Below are 22,923 nucleotides of genomic sequence, written 5' to 3'. Positions count from 1 at the left end.
TTTACAACTGGTTGATGTTTCATTATGAGAACAGCCAACTGGGTCACACACGCACACGACACACACACAGAGAAAAAATACTGGGGAAGCACTAGAGCGCTGCTTGGTCACACAGCTGAAATGTTACATGTTAACTTCACCGATTCGCTCGGACACATCACTGACTCTTAGAAACAGGATTGACTGGGATGACTCTGTAGCTAATGTCCACCCATAACCCAGTAGATGCTGCCTAGGATTGAACACAAGACCCTCAAGTTCAAATTGCAGGAGCTAGAAGTATTGTATTGCATACCCTGTTCTTTTGTCACAACAGATTTCTCTGTGTGAAATTAGGGCTGCTCTCACTGAGCAGGGCACATCACTACAGCAAGAGTGCCACCTTTTTTTACTTTTTCTGCCCGCAGGTGTATTTGCTTTCCTATCAAAGTGGATTTTTCTACAGAATTTTTGCTCAGGACAATACTCTGTTGTTTTATTTACATGTACTAAGTGCATGTTACACAAGGGGCGTCAGTTTACTGTTTCATCCAAATGACTAGCATAAGAGGAGAAAATGCTGGCGAGTGTGAGATTTGATCCTGTTTAGCTCAGATTCCCTGGCTTCCTATAGGGCGTATAACCACTGGGCCGCCACTCCACAGTGCTGACCTTGCCGGCTGAGAGGGCGAGAATGGTGAAGATAACAGGCAGGGCCAGCTGCACAGCAGAGATGATGCGGTTGCGCCTGGTGTGGATGGCCTTCTTCACAAACATGCCCCAGAAGCGTGACAGGTTCAACTCAAAACCGCTCAGACGACTGTAGCTGTTGTCCAGCGCCATCTTGGCTGAAGAAAAAGTTGGGGGAATTCATGTGTGTTGTGTGTACAGACACACGTTAAATTGTTGGATTCAGTCCTGTGTGTCCTGTGTGGAGAGCAGATGTGCATTTACTTATAGGATCAATGTGTGTAGTGTGCGCAGATGTGCATTTACTTGTAGGATCAATGTGTGTAGTGTGCGCAGATGTGCATTTACTTTTAGGATCCATGTGTGTAGCATGTGCAGATGTGCATTTACTTGTAGAATCGATGTGTGTTTTAAGAGCAGATGTGCATTTACTTTGTAGGATCCATGTGCGTAGCATGTGGAGATGTGCATTTACTTGTAGGATCCATGTGTGTAGCGTGTGTAGATGTGTATTTACTTGTAGGATCCATGTGTGGTGAGAGCAGACATACATTTACTTGGATCTATGTGTGTGGTGAGAGCAGACATACATTTACTTGGATCCATGTGTGTGGTGAGAGCAGACATACATTTACTTGGTGGCTCCATGTGTGTGGTGAGAGCAGACATACATTTACTTGGTGGATCCATGCGTGTAGTGATTGCAGATGTGCATTTACTTTGTAGGATCTATGTGCGTAGCATGTGGAGATGTGCATTTACTTGTAGGATCTATGTGTGTTGTGAGAGCAGACATACACTTACTTCTTGGATCTATGTGTGTGGTGAGAGCAGACATACATTTACTTGTAGGATCCATGTGTGTGGTGAGAGCAGACATACATTTACTTGTAGGATCCATGTGTGTGGTGAGAGCAGACATACATTTACTTGTTGGATCCATGTGTGTGGTGAGAGCAGACATACATTTACTTGTAGGATCCATGTGTGTGGTGAGAGCAGACATACATTTACTTGTTGGATCCATGTGTGTGGTGAGAGCAGACATACATTTACTTGTAGGATCCATGTGTGTGGTGAGAGCAGACATACATTTACTTGTAGGATCCATGTGTGTGGTGAGAGCAGACATACATTTACTTGTAGGATCCATGTGTGTGGTGAGAGCAGACATACATTTACTTGGTGGATCCATGTGTAGTGATTGCAGACATGCATTTACTTGTTCACTCACTGAGTCAGGCATGTATATACATATATACACAAACACAGACATACACACACATGTTTGTATATAAACACATAATGGTTTTGTGTCCACAAAGTAAGCTGACTGAACCCGTATAAATGTCTACCTCTCACTTCCATGCCAACACAAACATTCTCCCCATTCCTCTTCTTTGCTCCTGACATCTCTTTCCACAAAGGCACACATTTACCATCCTCCTGAGGAAGGTGGCAGAATGGTTAAGACGGTCACCTGCCAATACAGTGTCCGTGAGGGTATGGGTTTGAATCCCACTCTCGCCCTTCTCCCAAGATTGACTGGAAAATAAACTGAGCATCTAGTCATTTGGATGAGATGATAAACCAAGGTCTTGTGTGCAGCACACACATGGTGCACTGAAAAATAACTCATGGCAACAAAAGCATTTGCAAAATTATGTAGAAGAAAGAAAAAATGTGCTGTCACGTATATGGATTTGTCCAAACGCAGTGACGCCTCCTTGAGAAAAAGAAATTGAAACTAAAACTCCCATCCTCCCCCACCCCATACCCCTCACACTCCCATATACCTCTCAAACTGGCGTTACCGGACTGAATCAGATTACTGCTCCTGCTGTTGCTGACTCCCAACACACCACTGGCAGAAGCACTGGCACTACGGGACTGAATCATATTACTGCTCCTGCTGTTGCTGACTCCCGACACACCACTGGCAGAAACACTGGCGTTACCGGACTGAATCATATTACTGCTCCTGCTGTTGCTGACTCCCGACACACCACTGGCAGAAGCATTGACGTTACGGGACTGAATCAGATTACTGCTCCTGCTGTTGCTGACTCCCAACACACCACTGGCAGAAGCACTGGCACTACGGGACTGAATCAGATTACTGCTCCTGCTGTTGCTGACTCCCAACACACCACTCACAAATCTGTCACTGGACTCGCCCACATCGGTGAAAGTGTTGCTGTCATCCACCCCACTGGAGCCCCTCCTGTTAACAGGTATCTTTGGTCGTGAAGTTAGGGCCTTGTTACTGGGTTCATTGTCGTCATGTGCTGCGTTACTGGCGCCCACCCTGGTAACAGGCATCTCTGCCATCACTATTGATACAAAATAGTGACAAGCACACTAAGAGAGAGACTGAGGGGGGAGAACGAACGAACAAAGTTTTTTATTGAGGGAAGTGGAATAAGCATACATGTGCTTTTTTTCATCCAGCCCTCAGGGCAAATAGAAAATAAAAATGAATCAAAACATCCACAAAGTAACAAAGAGATGTAGAAATAAGGACATGACATTCACATACACATTTAAACAGGCACATGTACATAATCCTGATACAAACATCATATTATGAAGAAGAAGAAAAAATCACACACCCGCCCCCCCCTCTCCAAAAAACAAAACAAACAAAAAAGCAAACAAAAAACAAAAACAAACAAAACACACACACACACAAAGTATGCAGGACACTGACTGTGGTTGTATATCATTAAGTACTGCGATAGTGGTTAGACATACAATTAAACTATATATGCATATTCAATAAGACAAAGTCAAGTTAAGTAGGATTGTTGACATATTTGTCCATAAGGTGTGTATGGTAATGTTTTTTGAATTCTCGAATGCTTTTCTGAACATTAAAATTGGATGAAACATTGTTCCATAAACAGCCTCCTGAATAAATGAGACTGGATTTAAACAGATCTACTCTTGGAATGGGGATCTTAATCTTGTAGGTCTGACAGACTAGCGTCATCGGAAATCTGTATCTCAAAGATGGAGCATAATTAGACATGATTTTAAAAATAAAAAGTGCTTTGCTGTATTCAAGTTTAAGCTTTGGGGGAAGAATATCTAAATGTCTGTAGTCGTCAGCAGTCAGTGATGAAGATTTCAGAAGGATTAATTTAAGAGCTCGTCTATGCAGACTTAGTAAAGGTTTTAGTATATTATCACTAGCTGAATCCCAAAGCGTTGACGCATAGTTAATATGTGATTCAATATAAGCAAAAAAGAATAATTTTCGACAATGCAAATCAAGAAAATGTTTAATTCTGGAAAGCTGATAAATCTTTTTGGATAGTTTTGCATAATGACATAATATAACTGGACCAAGATAAGTTGTTATCAATGATGACTCCAAGAATTTTATGATTATCAACTTCTTCTATTGGTTGACCATTTATGGGAAGGGGTGGAAGGTTGTGTGAAAAGTTTTGGCGTTTCTATCTGGTGGTGAGTATAAGACATTTCGGTTTTTTTGGATGGAGACACATGGAGAGATTGAGAGAGCTAGAGACAGAGATAATGTAAAAGAGATACACATTATTGACAGATGGAGATGTGTCACATACACACATAAAAAAACAACACATAAGGAGATACAAAATACAGACACACATACATGGAGATAAAACAAACACACACAAATGAACTTATCACACTCACACTCACACACACCCACCCACACACTTACTTGAGGAACACCTCCTCCATGGTGGTGGCAGTGACCCCAAAACTGGTGATGCCCAGCTCAGCACCCCCTCGCTCAATCACCCTGAACAGTTTTGGGAACAGCGATACATCCTCCTTCGGCAGCAGGTAAGACAACTCCAACCCCATATGGCTCTCCAGTGTAGCCCTCGCCACCTGGCTCTGTATCACGGCCGTTACTCTGGCCTCGTGACACTGTGGCCCTTTCACCATCACCAAGTGGTACCCTGCCCCTGTCATTGATGGACTGATGTGGATATAGATAACCTGTCTCTGTCATCAATGATGGATTGTTGTGGATACCTGTATAGGTAACCTGCCCCTGTCATCACTGATGGATTGATGTGGATACCTATATAGGTACCCCGCCCCTGTCATCATTGATGGACTGATGTGGATACCTATATAGGTAACCTGCCCCTGTCATCACTGATGGATTGATGTGAATACCTATATAGGTACCCTGCCCCTGTCATCACTGATGGATTGATGTGGATACCTATATAGGTACCCTGCCCCTGTCATCATTGATGGATTGATGTGGATACCTGTATAGAGACACTGTCCCTGTCATCACTGATGGATTGATGTGGATACCTATATAGGTACCCTGCCCCTGTCATCATTGATGGATTGATGTGGATACCTGTATAGAGACACTGTCCCTGTCATCACTGATGGATTGATGTGGATACCTATATAGGTACCCTGCCCCTGTCATCATTGATGGATTGATGTGGATACCTGTATAGAGACACTGTCCCTGTCATCACTGATGGATTGATGTGGATACCTATATAGGTACCCTGCCCCTGTCATCATTGATGGATTGATGTGGATACCTGTATAGAGACACTGTCCCTGTCATCACTGATGGATTGATGTGGATACCTATATAGGTACCCCGCCCCTGTCATCATTAATAGATTGATGTGGATACCTACATATGTACCCTGCCCCTGTCATCACTGATGGATTGATGTGGATACCTATATAAGTACCCTGCCCCTGTCATCATTGATGGATTGATGTGGATACCTATATAGGTACCCTGCTCTTGTTATCATTGATGGACTGATGTGGATACCTGTATAGGTAGCCATCAATGATCAATTTAAATAGAAACCAATGCAACAGTACCAGTAGCAAAGTCACACTATAGGAACATTCCAGTTGAGCTATGTAACAGGGATCCAGCAACTTATTTGATGCATGCACAAGTGCATGCCTGCTTGTGTGTGTGTGATAGAGAGAAAAAGAGAGTGAGTGAGTGAGTGAGTGAGTGAGAGTGTGTGTGTGTGTGTGTGAGTGAGTGAGTGAGTGAGTGAGTGACTGAGAGAGAGAGAGAGAGAGAGAGAGAGAGAGAGAGAGAGAGTGTGAGTGTGAGTGTCTGTGTGTGTGTGTGACCTGTACAGCCACTTCCGTGTGCATATATAGCTACACAGTGACATCTTCCTTGGAACCGAAGGATAACCATTATTATTATTACCACAGCGTTTCTTCAAAAAGAGGGAGGTGCCACAGCACTTCTCCATGCCATCTGCCATAATGGCGATCCAAATGTTATTTTCATTGAAGGAGTACAACATTTTCTTCTTTTTTTTTAAGTTGTCAGATTGACGTCAACCTACTGTAGAGTTTTTTCAAGAAGAGAGAGATACCACAGCACTTTATTTCATTCATTTCAATTTTATTCTAGTCAACCGATTGCCGTCAGCCTACCGTAGAGCTTCTTCAAGAAGAGGAAGGTGCCAAAGCACTTTATTTCATTTATTTCAATTTTATTCTAGTGGACCGATTGCTGTCAGCCTACCATAGAGCTTCTTCAAGAAGAGGGAGATACCACAGCACTTTATTTCATTTACTTCAATTTTATTCCAGTGGACCCTTTGACGTCAGCCTACCGTAGAGCTTCTTCAAGAAGAGGGAGGTGCCACAGCACTTGACCACACCCTCCGCCATGATGGCAATGCGGTCACCCAGGACGTCTGCTTCGTCCATGAAGTGGGTGGACAGCAGCATTGTCCGCCCTCTGCAGTGGCGCTGCAGGATGTCCCATGTCTGGCGCCGTGCCCCAGGGTCCATGCCTGCTGTCGGCTCGTCCAGGATCACAATCTGCACATGTGGAGAAAGTTGGGAGGGGGTTGGGGGGGGACGTTGAAATTGTGGAGCACTTCCATTCTGTGTGTCCATGTGTTGTGCACACAAAAATACAAAAAAGTGGATGCAGGTATGGCTATGAAATGGGAATAATGGGCGAGTGCAGTTGCCTTCCATTCCTTTCACGCTGTGTGTCTATGTGTTGTGCACATTGCCATCCATTCCTTCCATGCTGTGTGTCTATGTGTTGTGCACATTGCCTTCCATTCCTTCAACACTGTGTATCTATGTGTTGTGCACATTGCTTTCTATTCCTTCCATGCTGTGTGTCTATTTGTTGTGGACATTGCCTTCCATTCCTTCAACACTGTGTCTATGTGTTGTGTACACTGCCTTCCATTCCTTCAACACTGTGTGTCTATGTGTTGTGCACATTGCCTTCCATTCCTTCAACACTGTGTGTCTATGTGTTGTGTAAATTGCCTTCCATTCCTTCAACACTGTGTGTCTATGTGTTGTGTACATTGTCTTCCATTCCTTCCATGCTGTGTGTCTATGTGTTGTGCACATTGCCTTCCATTCCTTCCATGATGTGTGTCTATGTGTTGTGCACATTGCCTTCCATTCCTTCCATGCTGTGTGTCTATGTGTTGTGCACACTGCCTTCCATTCCATCCATGCTGTGTGTCTGTGTGTTGTGTACAAAACAAATATAAAAAGATGGGGGACACTTTTGTAACCAGTTCTTCAGAAATGCCTTCTCCGAACAAGGGAATTGTGGGGTCTGAGCTTAGTGCATAAGCTCTCAACATACAGTCCACACCAGATACCCGTATGTACACAAGTGGGCTTTTATGTGTACAACCGTTTTACCCTGACATATAGGCAGCCATACTCCATTTTCGGGGGTGTGCATGCTGGGTATGTTCTTGTTTCCATAACCCAACAAACGCTGACATGGGTTACAAGATCTTTAATGTGCGTATTTGATCTTCTGCTTGCGTAAGCACACAAAGGGGGTTCAGGCACTAAGCAGGTCTGCACATATGTTGACCTGGGAGATCGGAAAAATCTCCATCCTTTCCCCACCAGTCGCAGCTACCGAGATTAAAACCCGGGTCCCTTAGATTGAAAGTCCAATGCTTTAACCACTCAGCTACTGCGCCCGTCTATTTCTCAGTTTGATCATATTGCTTCTGAAATTCTGTTTTCTTCCAACTCATTAGTGATATGACTGATTCCATACAGATCAGCAATGTAAAGCCAAATCCAGTATCACTTGACTTTGACTTTGACTTAACTTTGACGTTACAAGATTCAGGTCCTTTTTCATAGGACCATGTTCAGGTTCTCAAAACTGAAACTGATTGGCCTGGGTGGTTTGAGGATGGTGCCAATCAGATCTCTTGTTTTAACAATTTAGGCTAGGCATTCTGGGTCGTACACTGAAGGTAGTACTGCCCAGTGCTTGTCCAGTCTTCTCTTGAAGGTGTCTACTGATGGCGCCGTTACCACATCATCTGGGAGGCTGTCCCAGAGGTTCACAACTCTGTTTGCAAAGTAGTTGCCCCGCATGTTGAGGCGGTGCCTTGGTTTCTGATGTTTCAGGGAGTTGCCTCTGGTGGATCTCAGCTCGTTCGTGACGACGTGGAAGTCAGGGCACGACACTCTGCAGAAGCCATGTAGGTACTTGTAGACTTCAATTACATCTCCCTGCTTTCTCCTGTGTTCCAGACATGGAAGCTTCAGCCGACATAGCTTTTCGGGGTACGGGAGGTCCTTCAGAGGGCCAAAAATTTTGGTCGCCCTCCTCTGGACGTTTTCCACTTCAGAGTAGAGACCTTTCTGATTCTTCTCGTCTGGCTTACACACACAGTGACCATACTCCAGGAGTAGTCTGACTAATCCCTTGAACAACTGGACGAAAGTTGCTGGTGTTAGGTAGTTTAAGGACCTTCGGATGACTCCAACAACGCGGTTTGCCTTTGATGTTGCCTCTCAATAAGACTTGAATGGTTTATGGTACCAATTTGGAGTCACAAAACAGTACCACCAGTAGGCACTACATCAGAAAAAGAGAAGAAGAAAATCTGTGCCTCTGGTTTAGAAATATGTCCCTTCTTTTTTTTCCTTTTGTCAATTGTGTAGGATCACACACTCTGACTAGATCAAGTAGATACCCCCGAAAACGGAGTATTGCTGCCTAGATGGCAGGGTAAAAACGATCAAACACATAAAAGCCCGCTGGTATACATACAACTGAATATGGGAGTTGCGGCCCACAAACCAAGAAGAAGAAAAAGATCAAGTAGATGGCCAATGGACAGGATAAATCAAAACATGGATAAGTATTTTGGCTTAATCCAATAAACACGAAAAAAAACTTATAATCTCCAAATGTGGTCTAAAATAATATCAAAGCAGAGAGTCTTTGTGTTAATATAACTTGAATACTTTAGAACTGTATTCAAAACAAAACAGATAACAACTCCCTCTGATTGTTTTTAAACATATTTGTCTTTATTCTAAGGGAAGGGAGGCGATCACTTCACCTTGACCCTGTCACTAAGATATCAGTTCTGAATGCGCCATATCCCTTTGTTAACTCCCAACACAAATCACGGAGGAGGAGGAGGTTATGCTTTGAAATGGGAATAATGAGTGAGTGTACTGCCCTTCCATTCTGTGTATGTGTGCACAAAAACAAAAACACTGGGAACAGTATAAAATTGGAATAAGAATTGAGTGCACTGGCTTTCCACTCAGTATGTCTGTGTTGCGCACACAAACAAATATAAAATGAAACAAAACAAAACAAGGCACACAGACAAACTAATAAATAACAAAACAAGGCACGTAAACAAATACAAAACAAAATAAAACACACAAATACAAAACAAAGCAAGGCACACAAACACACAGCAAGCAGCACAAACACAGAACAAAACCAAACACACAGCAAACAGCACAAACACAGAACAAAACCAAACACACAGCAAACAGAACAAACACAGAACAAAACCAAACAAAACCGTTTTCAATGCACCATAACCCACAGCTTGTCGTTGCTCATTTTTTATTCCCCTGTTCCACTATCAATTCAAGCTTGAACAAAATTCTGTTCAAACCCAAACCAACTCAAACAAAAAGCCAGCACAACAATGACAGTCAACAAACATGCCAGCCCCCGTCTCTTTCCCCAACGGCAAAAAGCTTACCTTGGATCCCCCGATCAGGGCAATGCCTACACCCAGTTTGCGCTTCTGGCCGCCAGACAGGGTGTGTGACTGGGCAGACCTCTTGGACTCCAGCCCCACCTCCTTGGCCATGTGGGCCACAGCCGCTGAGATCTCTGACCGTGGACAGCCCTTCAGCTGTCGGTGCCAAACATGGAAAATGTATGTGAGCTGATCTCCACTCATGGTTACGTTTAGCATCACAAACAGAAAGTGATGTTTCACATTTAGGACACACAGAGGCTGCATTCACAAAATGTGAGCTGATCTCTTCTAATATTTGTCACGATTTTTGGGTCACATACAGAAAGGGAATTTTCAGTTTTAAACCACACAGAGACTCCATTCAATCAAAAAGACGCAGAATCTGTTTCTGGGAGCTAAAATCAACAACTGTAGCTTGGTGGATCCTATGTTATGGTGAATTATGTGCCATTATAACTTAAAATAATAGTGAGTTGATATATATATATATATATATATATATATATATATATATATATATATATATATATATATATATATACATATATATATATATATATATATATATATATATTGCCGAATCAAATAAATGTTTTGTAAGTGCCTTACAAAACCTCATTTCAAATATGACTATATTACAATTCTTTACACCATCCATCAAGACATGCAGGTTTGACCTACCAAGTGAGAAAACATTACAAACTCTGACAATGCATCAAAAGTAGATCATACAAAGTACAATACAGCAAACTACAATCATCCCCACTCAAGTAGATCTCCTTTAAGCTGACTCATCAGGTAAGCCATCACCTTTCTTTGGCCTTGGCCGACAGCTTCCTTTATCTCTGTAAATTTTTTTGCTTAAAACTCAACCTCATGTAAGTGGATTCCTCCCACACATCAACCAAATTTTTGTGCCCAGGTAAATCTCCCCCTCCCTGTCATTAGTCAACACTCATGTCACTTTCTGGGCTGAAACCATGAATGTTGTGAAAAACTGCCACATCATAGTCAGTGTAGGAGGAAACAATTATTCCCCTGGTAATTATTCCCCTGATCACCGTTAACTTGAATGCATGAAAATGCAATACATTTTGCCATTTCAAACACCAGTTCAAACCATTACACACAAACACACACAAGCAAGCAAAGCAATACATAAAACTGTACACAAGTGCAAGCACTGTATGTAGTTGAAAACTAAAAAAACGAATGATAGACCAGTGAACTAACGTGGAACAAATGCAAGCAAGTCAAAACACACGAAAAAAAAATAATAAAAAAATAACATGCATGCCCAAAACTTTAACTGAAATTGTTATCACCTACGTTCAACCGAGGTCCACAAATTAAATAAACCAATACATGTTAAATAACCAATAGATAAATCTAATACCCAAATAATGTTTAACATGCATGTATCAATGCAACGCAGAGGCAGAATGGTGACATTTATCACAACCTTATTTTCTGTGTCTTTCTGTTGACAGAGGTTGACTTTCCATTCTAAGGATAATACTTCCAGAAAATGTCAACTTATCCAAGGTGTGGACAGGTCTACCCTTGTATAAGTCGACTATTTTTTTTTGGTCCCCAGGGGTCAACTTATGCGTAGTCAACTGTATACAATGTATACATACAAATACACACAGACACACACACACAACACACCCTAATTAATCAAAGGCAGTTTTGAACAGATGAGTCTTGAAGTTGGTTCTGAAGTGGAAAATGGACTGGGAGTTACATTTATATATGAAAATACTCCCACCATCCCTCCCTACCATGACCCTTCTTCTTCTCCCTCAACTCTGTGGAGTGTCTTTGAGTCACCTCGCAGAAGAACTGAACACCAGATTCCTCCAGACCTGTCGGCTTGTGTCAAAGCCAGGATCTGTGCAAATGGTTTTTCTGTCCATCCTACAATGTTGTCAGTCCACTATTTTTTTTTCTGTCTTCCTCTTCAGCTTGCAAAAAGACAATAACAACAAGAAAAACAACAACAACTGAACAGATTCTAACAGTACAAAATGGGTATGGCACATACCCGGGCAAAGAAGGTGAGGTGTTCATCAACAGTGAGAGTATCGAAGAGAATGTTGTGCTGGGGACAGAGGCCCAGGTTACTGCGCACATTGGTGATGTCTTTGCGGATGTCGTAGCCATTGACGTAGGCTGTTCCGGACGTGGGGGAAATGAACCCTGAAAATCAACAAAAGCAGTCTGCATGGGAAGCATTCACTAATTTCATGTCCTCTCACATTTACAGGGCTGATAGAAACACTGCGACAAGGTAACAGACTGTTGAGACAGGCACATGCCCACACACACACACACACACACATGTGCAACACCCACATACACATATGTGCAAGCAAACACACATACACACACACACGCACACACACAGAATAAACACTAAGGGAGAGCACCTGTCAGCATGGACATGGTGGTTGTCTTCCCTGCACCATTATGACCCAGCAGAACGGTGATCTGGCCTTCATACATGGTCAGGGAGGAATCTTTCACCGCCACTTTGTTGTCAAACACCTGAAGACATTCCAGCAACCAAAATGTAAGGCCAAAGAAATCACATTTTCAGTCACGACTGTCACATCAAGGTGAGAACATCATAGTATTCTCTCTCAAATGCACACAAAATAATATATCTACCCACCACAAACTCAGGAGCAGTTATAAGTTACACTTATCTGATTCCTATTGTAAACACAGATTTGACACAAAAGACTGTCTCTCAAACTCAAACACAATCATAAGAACACTCCTACACACACAAACACACATGCACAACCAGCTGACAAGCATGCGTGGGCACACATTTACACACAAACCCACACCACACAAACATGTATTTGATATTTATGGATTGTTGATCTCACTGTTGTAATTCATAATTTCTCTGTCAACCCCCTTGAACACAAAGACAGAAAGAAGGAGAACAGCACACACTGTGCACACACACAGTCGCTCACCTTTCTCAAATGCACCATACTGATGCCCGCAGGCAGACCGCTCGGCTCACGCTCAAAGTGACGGTCACCTGTGGTGCCCTCTGTCTTTTCATGCATCGACAATCTCCTTTGCCGTCCACCCCCACACCAGTATGATGGCTGCATTATGACACATGAAAAATAATTTACTTTTAAGAGATCCAGAAGTTTCTGGAGTTGTTTTTCTGTTCTTCCTATCTACAGAGAAACATCGCACAAGAGCTCCCAGTTCTTCAGCCGTACAAACCTAAAATTCACACCTTTGTCAGTCTGTCACAGTCCCTCTCTCACATTCTTTAAAACAAGTCTGAAACTATTCCTTTTCAAGCAGACCATGACTCTTCTTAATCACAGCGTTCAACTTCATCAGCTGTAGTGTTCTATGGATCCACATTTATTTCTTCCATGTGTGTGTGTGCATGTGAGCATGTGTGTGTGTGTGTGCGTGTGTGCGTGTGGATGTATGTGTGGGTGTGTGTGAGTGCATGCACCGGTGTGTGCATGTGTATGTTTGAGTGTATTTGTGCGTTGTGGTTTGTGTCTGACTTGCATATTATTTAACACTGGTTGAAAGCACTAAATTAATATACAGTTATTACAGAAACAAAAAAATTTAAAACCCCAACCTAAAATATTCTTCTATTCCGCCATTCTCATTTCACCTAAAACCAGACAAACAGGACTGCTCACCTGGAAGTAAATGAAATTTCAGATTTACTACACACAGAGGGTGCATTCATACAATGTGACCTGATCCCTTTTGGTATTTGTCATGATTACTTTCTTAGTCACTCACTGAGCACCTGGACAGTAAAGTACCATGGTACATACATAGCTGAGGGGAAATACCATGGGCAGGACATGCCATACATACCTGGAAGGGAAAGTAGGATGGGTAGGGCACGCCATACATACCTGGAAGGGATAATACCAGGGTAGGGCACACCATACATACCTGGAAGGGATAATACCAGGGTAGGGCACACCATACATACCTGGAAGGGATAATACCCAGGTAGGGCACACCATACATACCTGGAAGGGATAATACCCAGTTAGGGCACACCATACATACCTGGAAGGGATAATACCAAGGTAGGGCACACCATACATGCCCGGAAGGGAAAGTACCAGGGGTAGGGCACACCATACATACCTGGAAGGGATAATACCATGGGTAGGGCACACCATACATACCTGGAAGGGATAATACCATGGGTAGGGCACACCATACATACCTGGAAGGGATAATACCATGGGTAGGGCACACCATACATACCTGGAAGGGAAAGTACCATGGCTAGGGCACACCATACATACCTGGAAGGGAAAGTACCAGGGGTAGGGCACACCATACATACCTGGAAAGGAAAGTACCAGGGGTAGGGCACACCATACATACCTGGAAAGGAAAGTACCAGGGGTAGGGCACACCATACATACCTGGAAGGGAAAGTACCAGGGGTAGGGCACACCATACATACCTGGAAGGGAAAGTACCATGGGCAGGGCACACCATACATACCTGGAAGGGAAAGTACCATGGGTAGGGCACACCATACATACCTGGAAGGGAAAGTACCATGGGTAGGCCACACCATATATACCTGGCAGGGGAAGTAACAGGGGCGGGGCACACCATAGGTGCCAGGGTGCACATTGTCCAGGTACCAGGTGAGAATGAAGAGGATCACAGTGTCAATCACAAGCATCACCATGGCGTGCATCAGGGAAAAGTTGTTGTCCACGCTGGCTGGCTCTGTGAAGCCGTCCCACTGAGCCCCCTTCCCTGGCCGCATCATCATCATACTACACTAAGCTTCTTCATCATCATACTACACTGAGCCTCTTCATCATCATACTACACTGAGCCTCCTCCTCATCATACTACACTGAGGCTCTTCATCATCATACTACACTGAGCCTCTTCATCATCATACTACACTGAGGCTCTTCATCATACTACACTGAGCCTCTTCATCATCATACTACACTGAGGCTCTTCATCATCATACTACACTGAGCCTCTTCATCATACTACACTGAGGCTCTTCATCATCATACTACACTGAGCCTCTCCATCATCATACTACACTGAGCCTCTTCATCATCATACTACACTGAGCCTCTTCATCATCATACTACACTGAGCCTCTTCATCATCATACTACACTGAGCCTCTTCATCATCATACTACACTGAGCCTCTCCATCATCATACTACACTGAGCCTCTTCATCATCATACTACACTGAGCCTCTTCATCATCATACTACACTGAGCCTCTTCATCATCATACTACACTGAGCCTCTTCATCATCATACTACACTGAGCCTCTTCATCATCATACTACACTGAGCCTCTTCATCATCATACTACACTCAGCCTCTTCATCATCATACTACACTGAGCCTCTTCATCATACTACACTCAGCCTCTTCATCATCATACTACACTCAGCCTCTTCATCATCATACTACACTGAGCCTCTTCATCATACTACACTCAGCCTCTTCATCATCATACTACACTCAGCCTCTTCATCATCATACTACACTCAGCCTCTTCATCACTATATTACACTGAGGCTCTTCATCACTATACTACACTAAGCCTTTTCATCATACTACTACACTCAGCCTCTTCATCACTATACTACACTGAGCATCATTATACTATACTGAGGCTCTTCATCATTATACTACACTAAGACTCTTCATCACTATACTACACTGAGCCTCTTCATCATTATACTATACTGAGCATCATTATACTACACTGAACCCCCTTCATCATCATACTACACCGAGCCCCCTTCATCACAATACTACACTCAGCCCCCTTCATCACCATACTACACTCAGCCCCCTTCATCATCATACTACATTGAGCCTCTTCATCACCATACTACACTCAGCCCACTTCACCATACTACACTCAGCCCCCTTCATCATACAATAATCAGCCCCCTTCATCACCATACTACACTCAGCCCCCTTCATCACCATACTACACTCAGCCCCCTTCATCATCATACTACACTCAGCCCCCTTCATCACCATACTACACTCAGCCCCCTTCACCATAATACTACTCTCAGCCCCCTTCATCACCATACTACACTCAGCCCCCTTCACCATAATACTACTCTCAGCCCCCTTCATCACCATACTACACTCAGCCCCCTTCATCACCATACTACACTCAGCCCCCTTCATCATCATACTACACTCAGCCCCCTTCATCACCATACTACACTCAGCCCCCTTCACCATAATACTACTCTCAGCCCCCTTCATCATCATACTACATTGAGCCTCTTCATCACCATACTACACTCAGCCCACTTCGCCATACTACACTCAGCCCCCTTCATCATACAATAATCAGCCCCCTTCATCATCATACTACACTCAGCCCCCTTCATCATCATACTTCAGTTTCAGTTCCTCAAGGAGGCATCACTACATTTGGACAAATTCAGAGAAGCTGCACCACATCTGCTATGTGGATGCCTGACAATAACCCAATGTGCATAGTTAGGCATTGAGTGCATCCACATAAATTTGAGTACCTATCAGAGTGGATTTATTCTACAGAATTTTGCCAGAGGACAACGCTTTCGTTGCTATAACTTCTTTTTCAGTGTGCCATGTGCGTGGTGCACATGGGACCTTCGTTTATTGTCTCCTCCAAATGACAAGACACTCAGATTTTCAAGTAAAAATTCGGGAGAAAGGGTCAGATCAGGATTCAAGCCCAGATCTTCACGGACGCTGTATTGGAAGATAAGCGTCTTAACCATTCTGACACCTTCCTATCACCACACACACTTCACCAAAACTTCACGACCACTTCAAAAAAGCAGTAATGTTCTCATAAAATGCTAGAAAATCAAGAGATTTAAATCATCAGGTTGTCTACAGTCTACCAGTGGCCTCTCGTGAATTACTTTTACAGCTGTTTCAAGCACCATGAAAGGCTTGAAAAATGTGTTTGAAAACTGGATGTTTCAGCTGAAAAAAATACAGTTGTTGAGTGGTTTATAAATGATAGCTGTTGATTTTCATTGTAAAGTAAGCAAGAAATCACACCTGGTTATGAGTGGTGCTCATTGCAGGATACAAAACACATCTAACCAACAACTTATGTGTCCTCTTAACTAACAACCAATATGCCCTCTTAACCAACAACCAATGTGTCCTCTTAACCAACAACCAATGTGCCCTCTTAACCAATGTGCCCTCTTAACCAACAACCAATGTGCCCTCTTAACCAACAACCAATATGCCCTCTTAACCAACAACCAATGTGCCCTCTTAACCAACAACCTATGTGCCCTCTTAACCAATAACCTATATGCCCTCTTATCCAACAACCAATATGCCCTCTTGACCAATGTGCCCTCTTAACCAACAACCAAGGAGCCTTCTTAGCCAAAGTGCCCTCTTAACCAACAACCAATGTGCCCTCTTAACCAACAATGTGCCCTCTTAACCAATAACCAATGTGCCCTCTTAACCCACAACCAATGTGCCCTCTTAACCAATGTGCCCTCTTAACCAGCAACCAAGGAGCCTTCTTAACCAAAGTGCCCTCTTAACCAACAACCAATGTGCCCTCTTAACCGACAATGTGCCCTCTTAACCAATAACCAATGTGCCCTCTTAGCCCACAACCAATGTGCCCTCTTAACCAATGTGCCCTCTTAACCAATAACCAATGTGCCCTCTTAGCCCACAACCAATGTGCCCTCTTAACCCACAACCAATGTGCCCTCTTAACCAATAACCAATGTGCCCTCTTAACCTACAACCAATGTGCCATCTTAACCAATAACCAATGTGCCCTCTTAACCCACAACCAATATTCCCTCTTAACCAATAACCAATGTGCCCTCTTAGCCCACAACCAATGTGCCCTCTTAACCAACAACCAATGTGCCCTCTTAACCCACAACCAATGTGCCCTCTTATCCAATAACCAATGTGCCCTCTTAACCAACAACCAATATACCCTCTTAGCCAACAACTTATGTGCCATCTTAACCAATAACCAAGTACCCTCTTAACCAACAACCAATGTGCCCTCTTACCCAACAACCAATGTGTCCTCTTTACCAACAGCCAATGTGCCCTCTTAACCAACAACCAATGTGCCCTCTTACCCAACAACCAATGTGTCCTCTTTACCAACAGCCAATGTGCCCTCTTACCCAACAACCATTGTGCCCTCTCAGCCAATAAGCTCTCTTAACCAACAGTAAGTGAGCCCTCTTAACCAACAATTTATGAGCAATCTTAACCAACAATCAATGAGCCGGAGCAATCTTAACCAATAATCAATGAGCCCTGTTAGCCCACGGTTTCTCACACATTGTAAGAAATTGTGGGGGCACCCTTTCCTTTATCATCAGAGTTGGTTTCATGTCTTTTCCAAATGCAAACCTTAGAGAAAAATGAGAGAGAGAAAAAGAAAAGAGAAAAAGGGAGGCAATGACAATGACAAACATAATGACAGTGGCCTTAGCTAAGACATGAACAGTTATGACACTGAAACACAACTATATATTGTATTTGACATACGATCGATCACTGCAATGCATCAACCTCAAATTGAACATCGGAATCAATAGCAAACAAAATTCAGGCAATCTGTATAACTAAAACAGAAACATAATATTATATAATATAAGGTAATATTACAAAACAGTGATAAGGAACTCAAGGGAGAGCTGGACAGTACAAGGTCTTCAGAGAAGAAGCCCCCCTCAGTCAAGTGTTTCAGTCCTGAACTCCTTACACTCTAAGGGGGCCGGGCCACACCCAAGTCATGACTCCTGGATGCCCTTGTATTGCTGCTTTTTCTTTTTTCTTTTTTCTGTTTTCCTGGTCCTCAGCAGGTTCGAACCCACGCCTCCAGGGTGGTAACTACTTCAGGACTGAGTCACCTTTTTCTGGCAGACATTTTAACCACTAGGCCATCCTACGCCTAATTTGAGTAGCCCATGTCCTCTCTCTGCCAGAAATCAACAGGTGTTTCATGAGGCTGTGGGCAGATGCACCCACAAACCCTCTTGCACCAATCTCTATGGCAAGGACTTTGGCTTGGAAGCCAGATTCTCTCAGGTTGCTGGCTAGGCTAGCATACTTCTCGATCTTGTAGATGTGGGCTTCCTCCATTCTACTTTCGTATGGCACAGTGAGCTCAATCAGAATCGCTTGTTTCATTGCCTTGGAGTGGAGTACTATGTCAGGTCTCATGCCGCTCTTGCTGATGATTTCTGGGTGTTTCTTCCCCTCTGGTAGGTCAGCTGTACATTCCCAGTCTTCGGCACCATCAAGCAGCCCACGTTTCCATGCTTTGGAAACTTTGGATACTGCTCCTGGCCAGACTTTACTGCCTTTTGCCGAGTGGAACTCTACTGGAACTTCTGGTGGGGTTGGTGCTCCTTGGACAGTGCTCACCACGTGTGCAATTTCTTTAAGAACTTGGATGTGCCTCCATGTGTACCGTCCTTGGCCCAACGCCGCTTTGCATGAGCTGAGGACAAGTTCCACTGTTTGTTTGCCATGGCAAAGTGGGCACACAGGGTCATCTGCTTTCCCCCATTTCACCAAGTCTGTATTCAAGGAAAGGAGGTCATACACAGATCTTAGGATGAAGCTGATCCTCAGAGGGACCATGTTCCACATGTCGCTCCAGCTGAGGCTCCTTTGGAGTGCATTCTCCCATGTTGTCCGCTGCCCCTGCTGGCCTTGTTGGACTGCCTTCTGGACTCTTTTGTAATCCTCTTCCTTCTTGATCTCCTGTATGATCATGTTTCTTTTTGCTTTTATATTATAACATAACATAATATAATATGACTTAAACAGAATCTTTCCTGGATGTAGGGAATAACATCAAAATGATCCAACTTTCTACACTAATGTGATAGCAAAAAAAGGTGTTTCACAATGCTTCACCCTCAGGTAGGGTGCATAAAAACAGGAACACATAGTTTTGATGTTTGTTGTGATGCAACCTTTTCTGTCACATTTATTTAGAATGTTCTTCATTTCATGCTTGCTCATTTGTTCATGTTTGTGTCAGCATCCTTTCATATGCAAAATTGCACTGAAAACAGATTCTCAGTTTAACAGAAGACGCTGAGAACATGAAAATATTTTCAAAACAGAGTGAAAGAAGACCAAATCAACCAGCCAAGTAAACTCACATAAGGATACACACACATACATGCACACACACACATATTCACTCACTCACTCACTGACATACACATACATTCACTTTTTTTTTTAACCAGCACTGTGCCATCACCTTCACTGTCTGTTGTTGATGTCTTCGCTAACACCACTGTCATCATGATCCTTGCTGTCATTTCCCCTATTTCTCGTTTCTTTTTTCTGTCTCTCATTTTTCTCTTCGATTTGCATCAAGAAAAGACAAGAAATCAACTCTGATGACAAAGGAAATATTTTTGATTAAAATAAAGGGGACTTCCCACAATTTCTCGCACATTGTGAGAAATCACGGGGACGCCACCCACAGTTTCTCGCAATTGAGATAAACATGGGAGGAGAATGGCCATATTTCTCACAATCCCACAATTTCTCTCAAAGTGAGAGAAATCATGGCACTGCAAAAATTGTGGGCATACAAGCCCCCTTAACCAACAATCAGTGAGACCTCTTAGCCAACAATTAATGAACCCTGTTAACCAACAATCAGTGAGACCTCTTAGCCAACAATTAATGAACCCTGTTAACCAACAATCAGTGAGACCTCTTAGCCAACAATTAATGAGCCCTCTTAACCAACAATCAGTGAGATCTCTTAAACAACAATTAATAAACCCTGTTAACACACAATCAGTGAGACCTCTTAACCAACAATTGATAAGCCCTGTTAACCAACAATCAGTGAGACCTCTTTACCAACATTTAATGAACCCTGTTAACCAACAATCAGTGAGACCTCTTAACCAACAATTAATGAGCCCTCTTAACCAACAATGAGTGAGACCTCTTAACCAACAATTAATGAGCCCTGTTAACCAACAATCAGTGAGACCTCTTAGCCAACAATTAATAAGCCCTCTTAACCAACAATCAGTGAGACCTCTTAGCCAACAATTAATAAGCCCTGTTAACCAACAATCAGTGAGACCTCTTAGCCAACAATTAATGAGCCCTGTTAACACACAATCAGTGAGACCTCTTAACCAACAATTAATGAGCCCTGTTAACCAACAATCAGTGAGACCTCTTAACCAACAATTAATGAGCCCTCTTAACCAACAATCAGTGAGACCTCTTAACCAACAATTAATGAGCCCTGTTAACACATAACCAGTGAGACCTCTTAGCCAATAATTAATAAGCCCTCTTAACCAACAATCAGTGAGACCTCTTAACAAACAATTAATGAGCCCTGTTAACCAACAATCAGTGAGACCTCTTTACCAACAATTAATGAGCCCTGTTAACCAACAATCAGTGAGACCTCTTAACCAACAATTAATGAGCCCTGTTAACCAACAATCAGTGAGACCTCTTAGCCAACAATTAATAAGCCCTGTTAACCAACAATCCACAAACCTTTTTAACCAGCAACCGGTGCTATCAATGTGTCCTCAGTTTCAGTTTTTAGGTATCAGAGTGTGCAGACAGATCCATATATACCACACCACATCTGCTGTAAAAAAAATGAAATAGAAAAAGAAAAGGCTGCAGCAGCAGATGCCCACCTTCTCTTAAACCCACTATGCCGACCAGGCCTTAACAACCTGTCATAGGTTTGTGTTAAACACTGACATAACAATGAAATATAATAAAATACTTTTGTTAAGACAAAATAAACAAATAGCCTAAGTAAATACACTGAATATCACAAGGGAACAGCTATGCGAAAGGCAAATCATTGAAATAAGAACAAGAACGAAAATAAACAGTGAACCTGCATGCACCCACACATGCGCACACATCGAAACAAACACAAAGACACACACACAAAGATACATAGTGCACATGCAACAGTCTCACAGACATGAAGGCCCAACTCTCAAGTGACAAACAAATCTACCCACACCCCACACCACACATAAAAGCAGACATATTCCTACACGAATGACCTAAACACACACACACACACACACACGCACGTACACACAATGACGTATATATGTTATGTGCAGTTAGATTTATAAAATTAAAATAATCCCTCTTAACCAGCAACCAGAGCTGTCTACCCACCTGTTCTCTCATACAAGCTGATGGTCTTGATGCCACAACCCATGGCCGTGTTGAAGGAAACACAGAAGCTGAGTTTCAGAAATAGTGTGAGTTGTTCGAAGTTCTCACTAACATAGAAAAACGGTGAGAAGGCAGCAAAGAACAGGATCCCTGCCAAGGTTGCCCCTATGTTGGCTGCCACAAAACAAGGGGGAAAGGAATACTGAATAATGTGAGAGCTGGCTTCCCTGCAAAACTATCAAAGAATGAACAATGGGGGGTATTATGAAATGTATTATAAAGTTCTCAAAAGTCACTTTTTCATTATATTCCTTGATCACTTATCATAGTCAGTGCTATATATCTGAGAAGATGAAATCAAAAGTTCAAACTCCTAAAGCAATCAAATGTGAGAGCAATAGTTTTGAAATGACACTGAATTGATAACTTAGTCTGAAACAGTCTGTAATAGTCACAAAATGCACACTTACAGCCTTTACATCTACATTACTAAAAATTTCAAGTGATTGTAAAGGAAGACACTGACTGGTGTACCTTTGCTGACAAAAGTGCTGACCAGGAAAGTGAAGGCGATGACGCTGATGGAATAGAGGACAAGGAAGACGAAGATGAGGGAGGGGTCACTGTAGACAAGGACAGGCTGGCTGCTCCCTAGCTTGACTGACAAGAAAGTCGTGTAGAGGGCACTGGCTATGACCAGATAGAAGAAGAACAGCAGGAACCATGACGTCCAGTGTGCAGCTGAAGACATCCCCATCAGCTTCATTGACTCCTGCCAAAGGAGAACAGTACTTAATGGCAATATCAAAGTCAATAAACTCCTGCAGGAGGAGAACAATATTCAATGGCAATAGGAAAGGCAACAAACTCCTGCCAAAGGAGAAGAGCAGTGTTCAATAACATTACAAAATGCAACAAACTCCTACCACAGGAGAACAA

General features: G+C 42.9%; 1 protein-coding gene across 7 annotated transcripts in view; it reads right to left on the bottom strand.

Annotated features, from left to right (window-relative positions):
- Positions 1–22,923, bottom strand: part of LOC143299475 (phospholipid-transporting ATPase ABCA3-like) — an 80,343-nt gene that overhangs the window by 30,707 nt on the left and 26,713 nt on the right. For all 7 annotated transcript variants that reach the window (XM_076612699.1, XM_076612704.1, XM_076612702.1 and 4 more), the window contains 11 exons: positions 22,519–22,756; positions 21,985–22,158; positions 14,338–14,519; positions 12,713–12,850; positions 12,152–12,269; positions 11,767–11,921; positions 9,717–9,872; positions 6,303–6,513; positions 4,382–4,631; positions 2,466–2,977; positions 652–827 (listed from right to left, as the gene is read on the bottom strand). In XM_076612699.1, coding sequence (XP_076468814.1) covers positions 652–827; positions 2,466–2,977; positions 4,382–4,631; positions 6,303–6,513; positions 9,717–9,872; positions 11,767–11,921; positions 12,152–12,269; positions 12,713–12,850; positions 14,338–14,519; positions 21,985–22,158; positions 22,519–22,756 — 2,310 coding nt within the window. The remainder of the gene's footprint in view (positions 1–651; positions 828–2,465; positions 2,978–4,381; positions 4,632–6,302; positions 6,514–9,716; positions 9,873–11,766; positions 11,922–12,151; positions 12,270–12,712; positions 12,851–14,337; positions 14,520–21,984; positions 22,159–22,518; positions 22,757–22,923) is intronic.

This window comes from Babylonia areolata, chromosome 25, assembly GCF_041734735.1.
Source record: "Babylonia areolata isolate BAREFJ2019XMU chromosome 25, ASM4173473v1, whole genome shotgun sequence".
Classification (NCBI taxonomy): Eukaryota; Metazoa; Mollusca; class Gastropoda; order Neogastropoda; family Buccinidae; genus Babylonia; species Babylonia areolata.
This window is presented reverse-complemented; position numbering and strand designations above follow the sequence as displayed.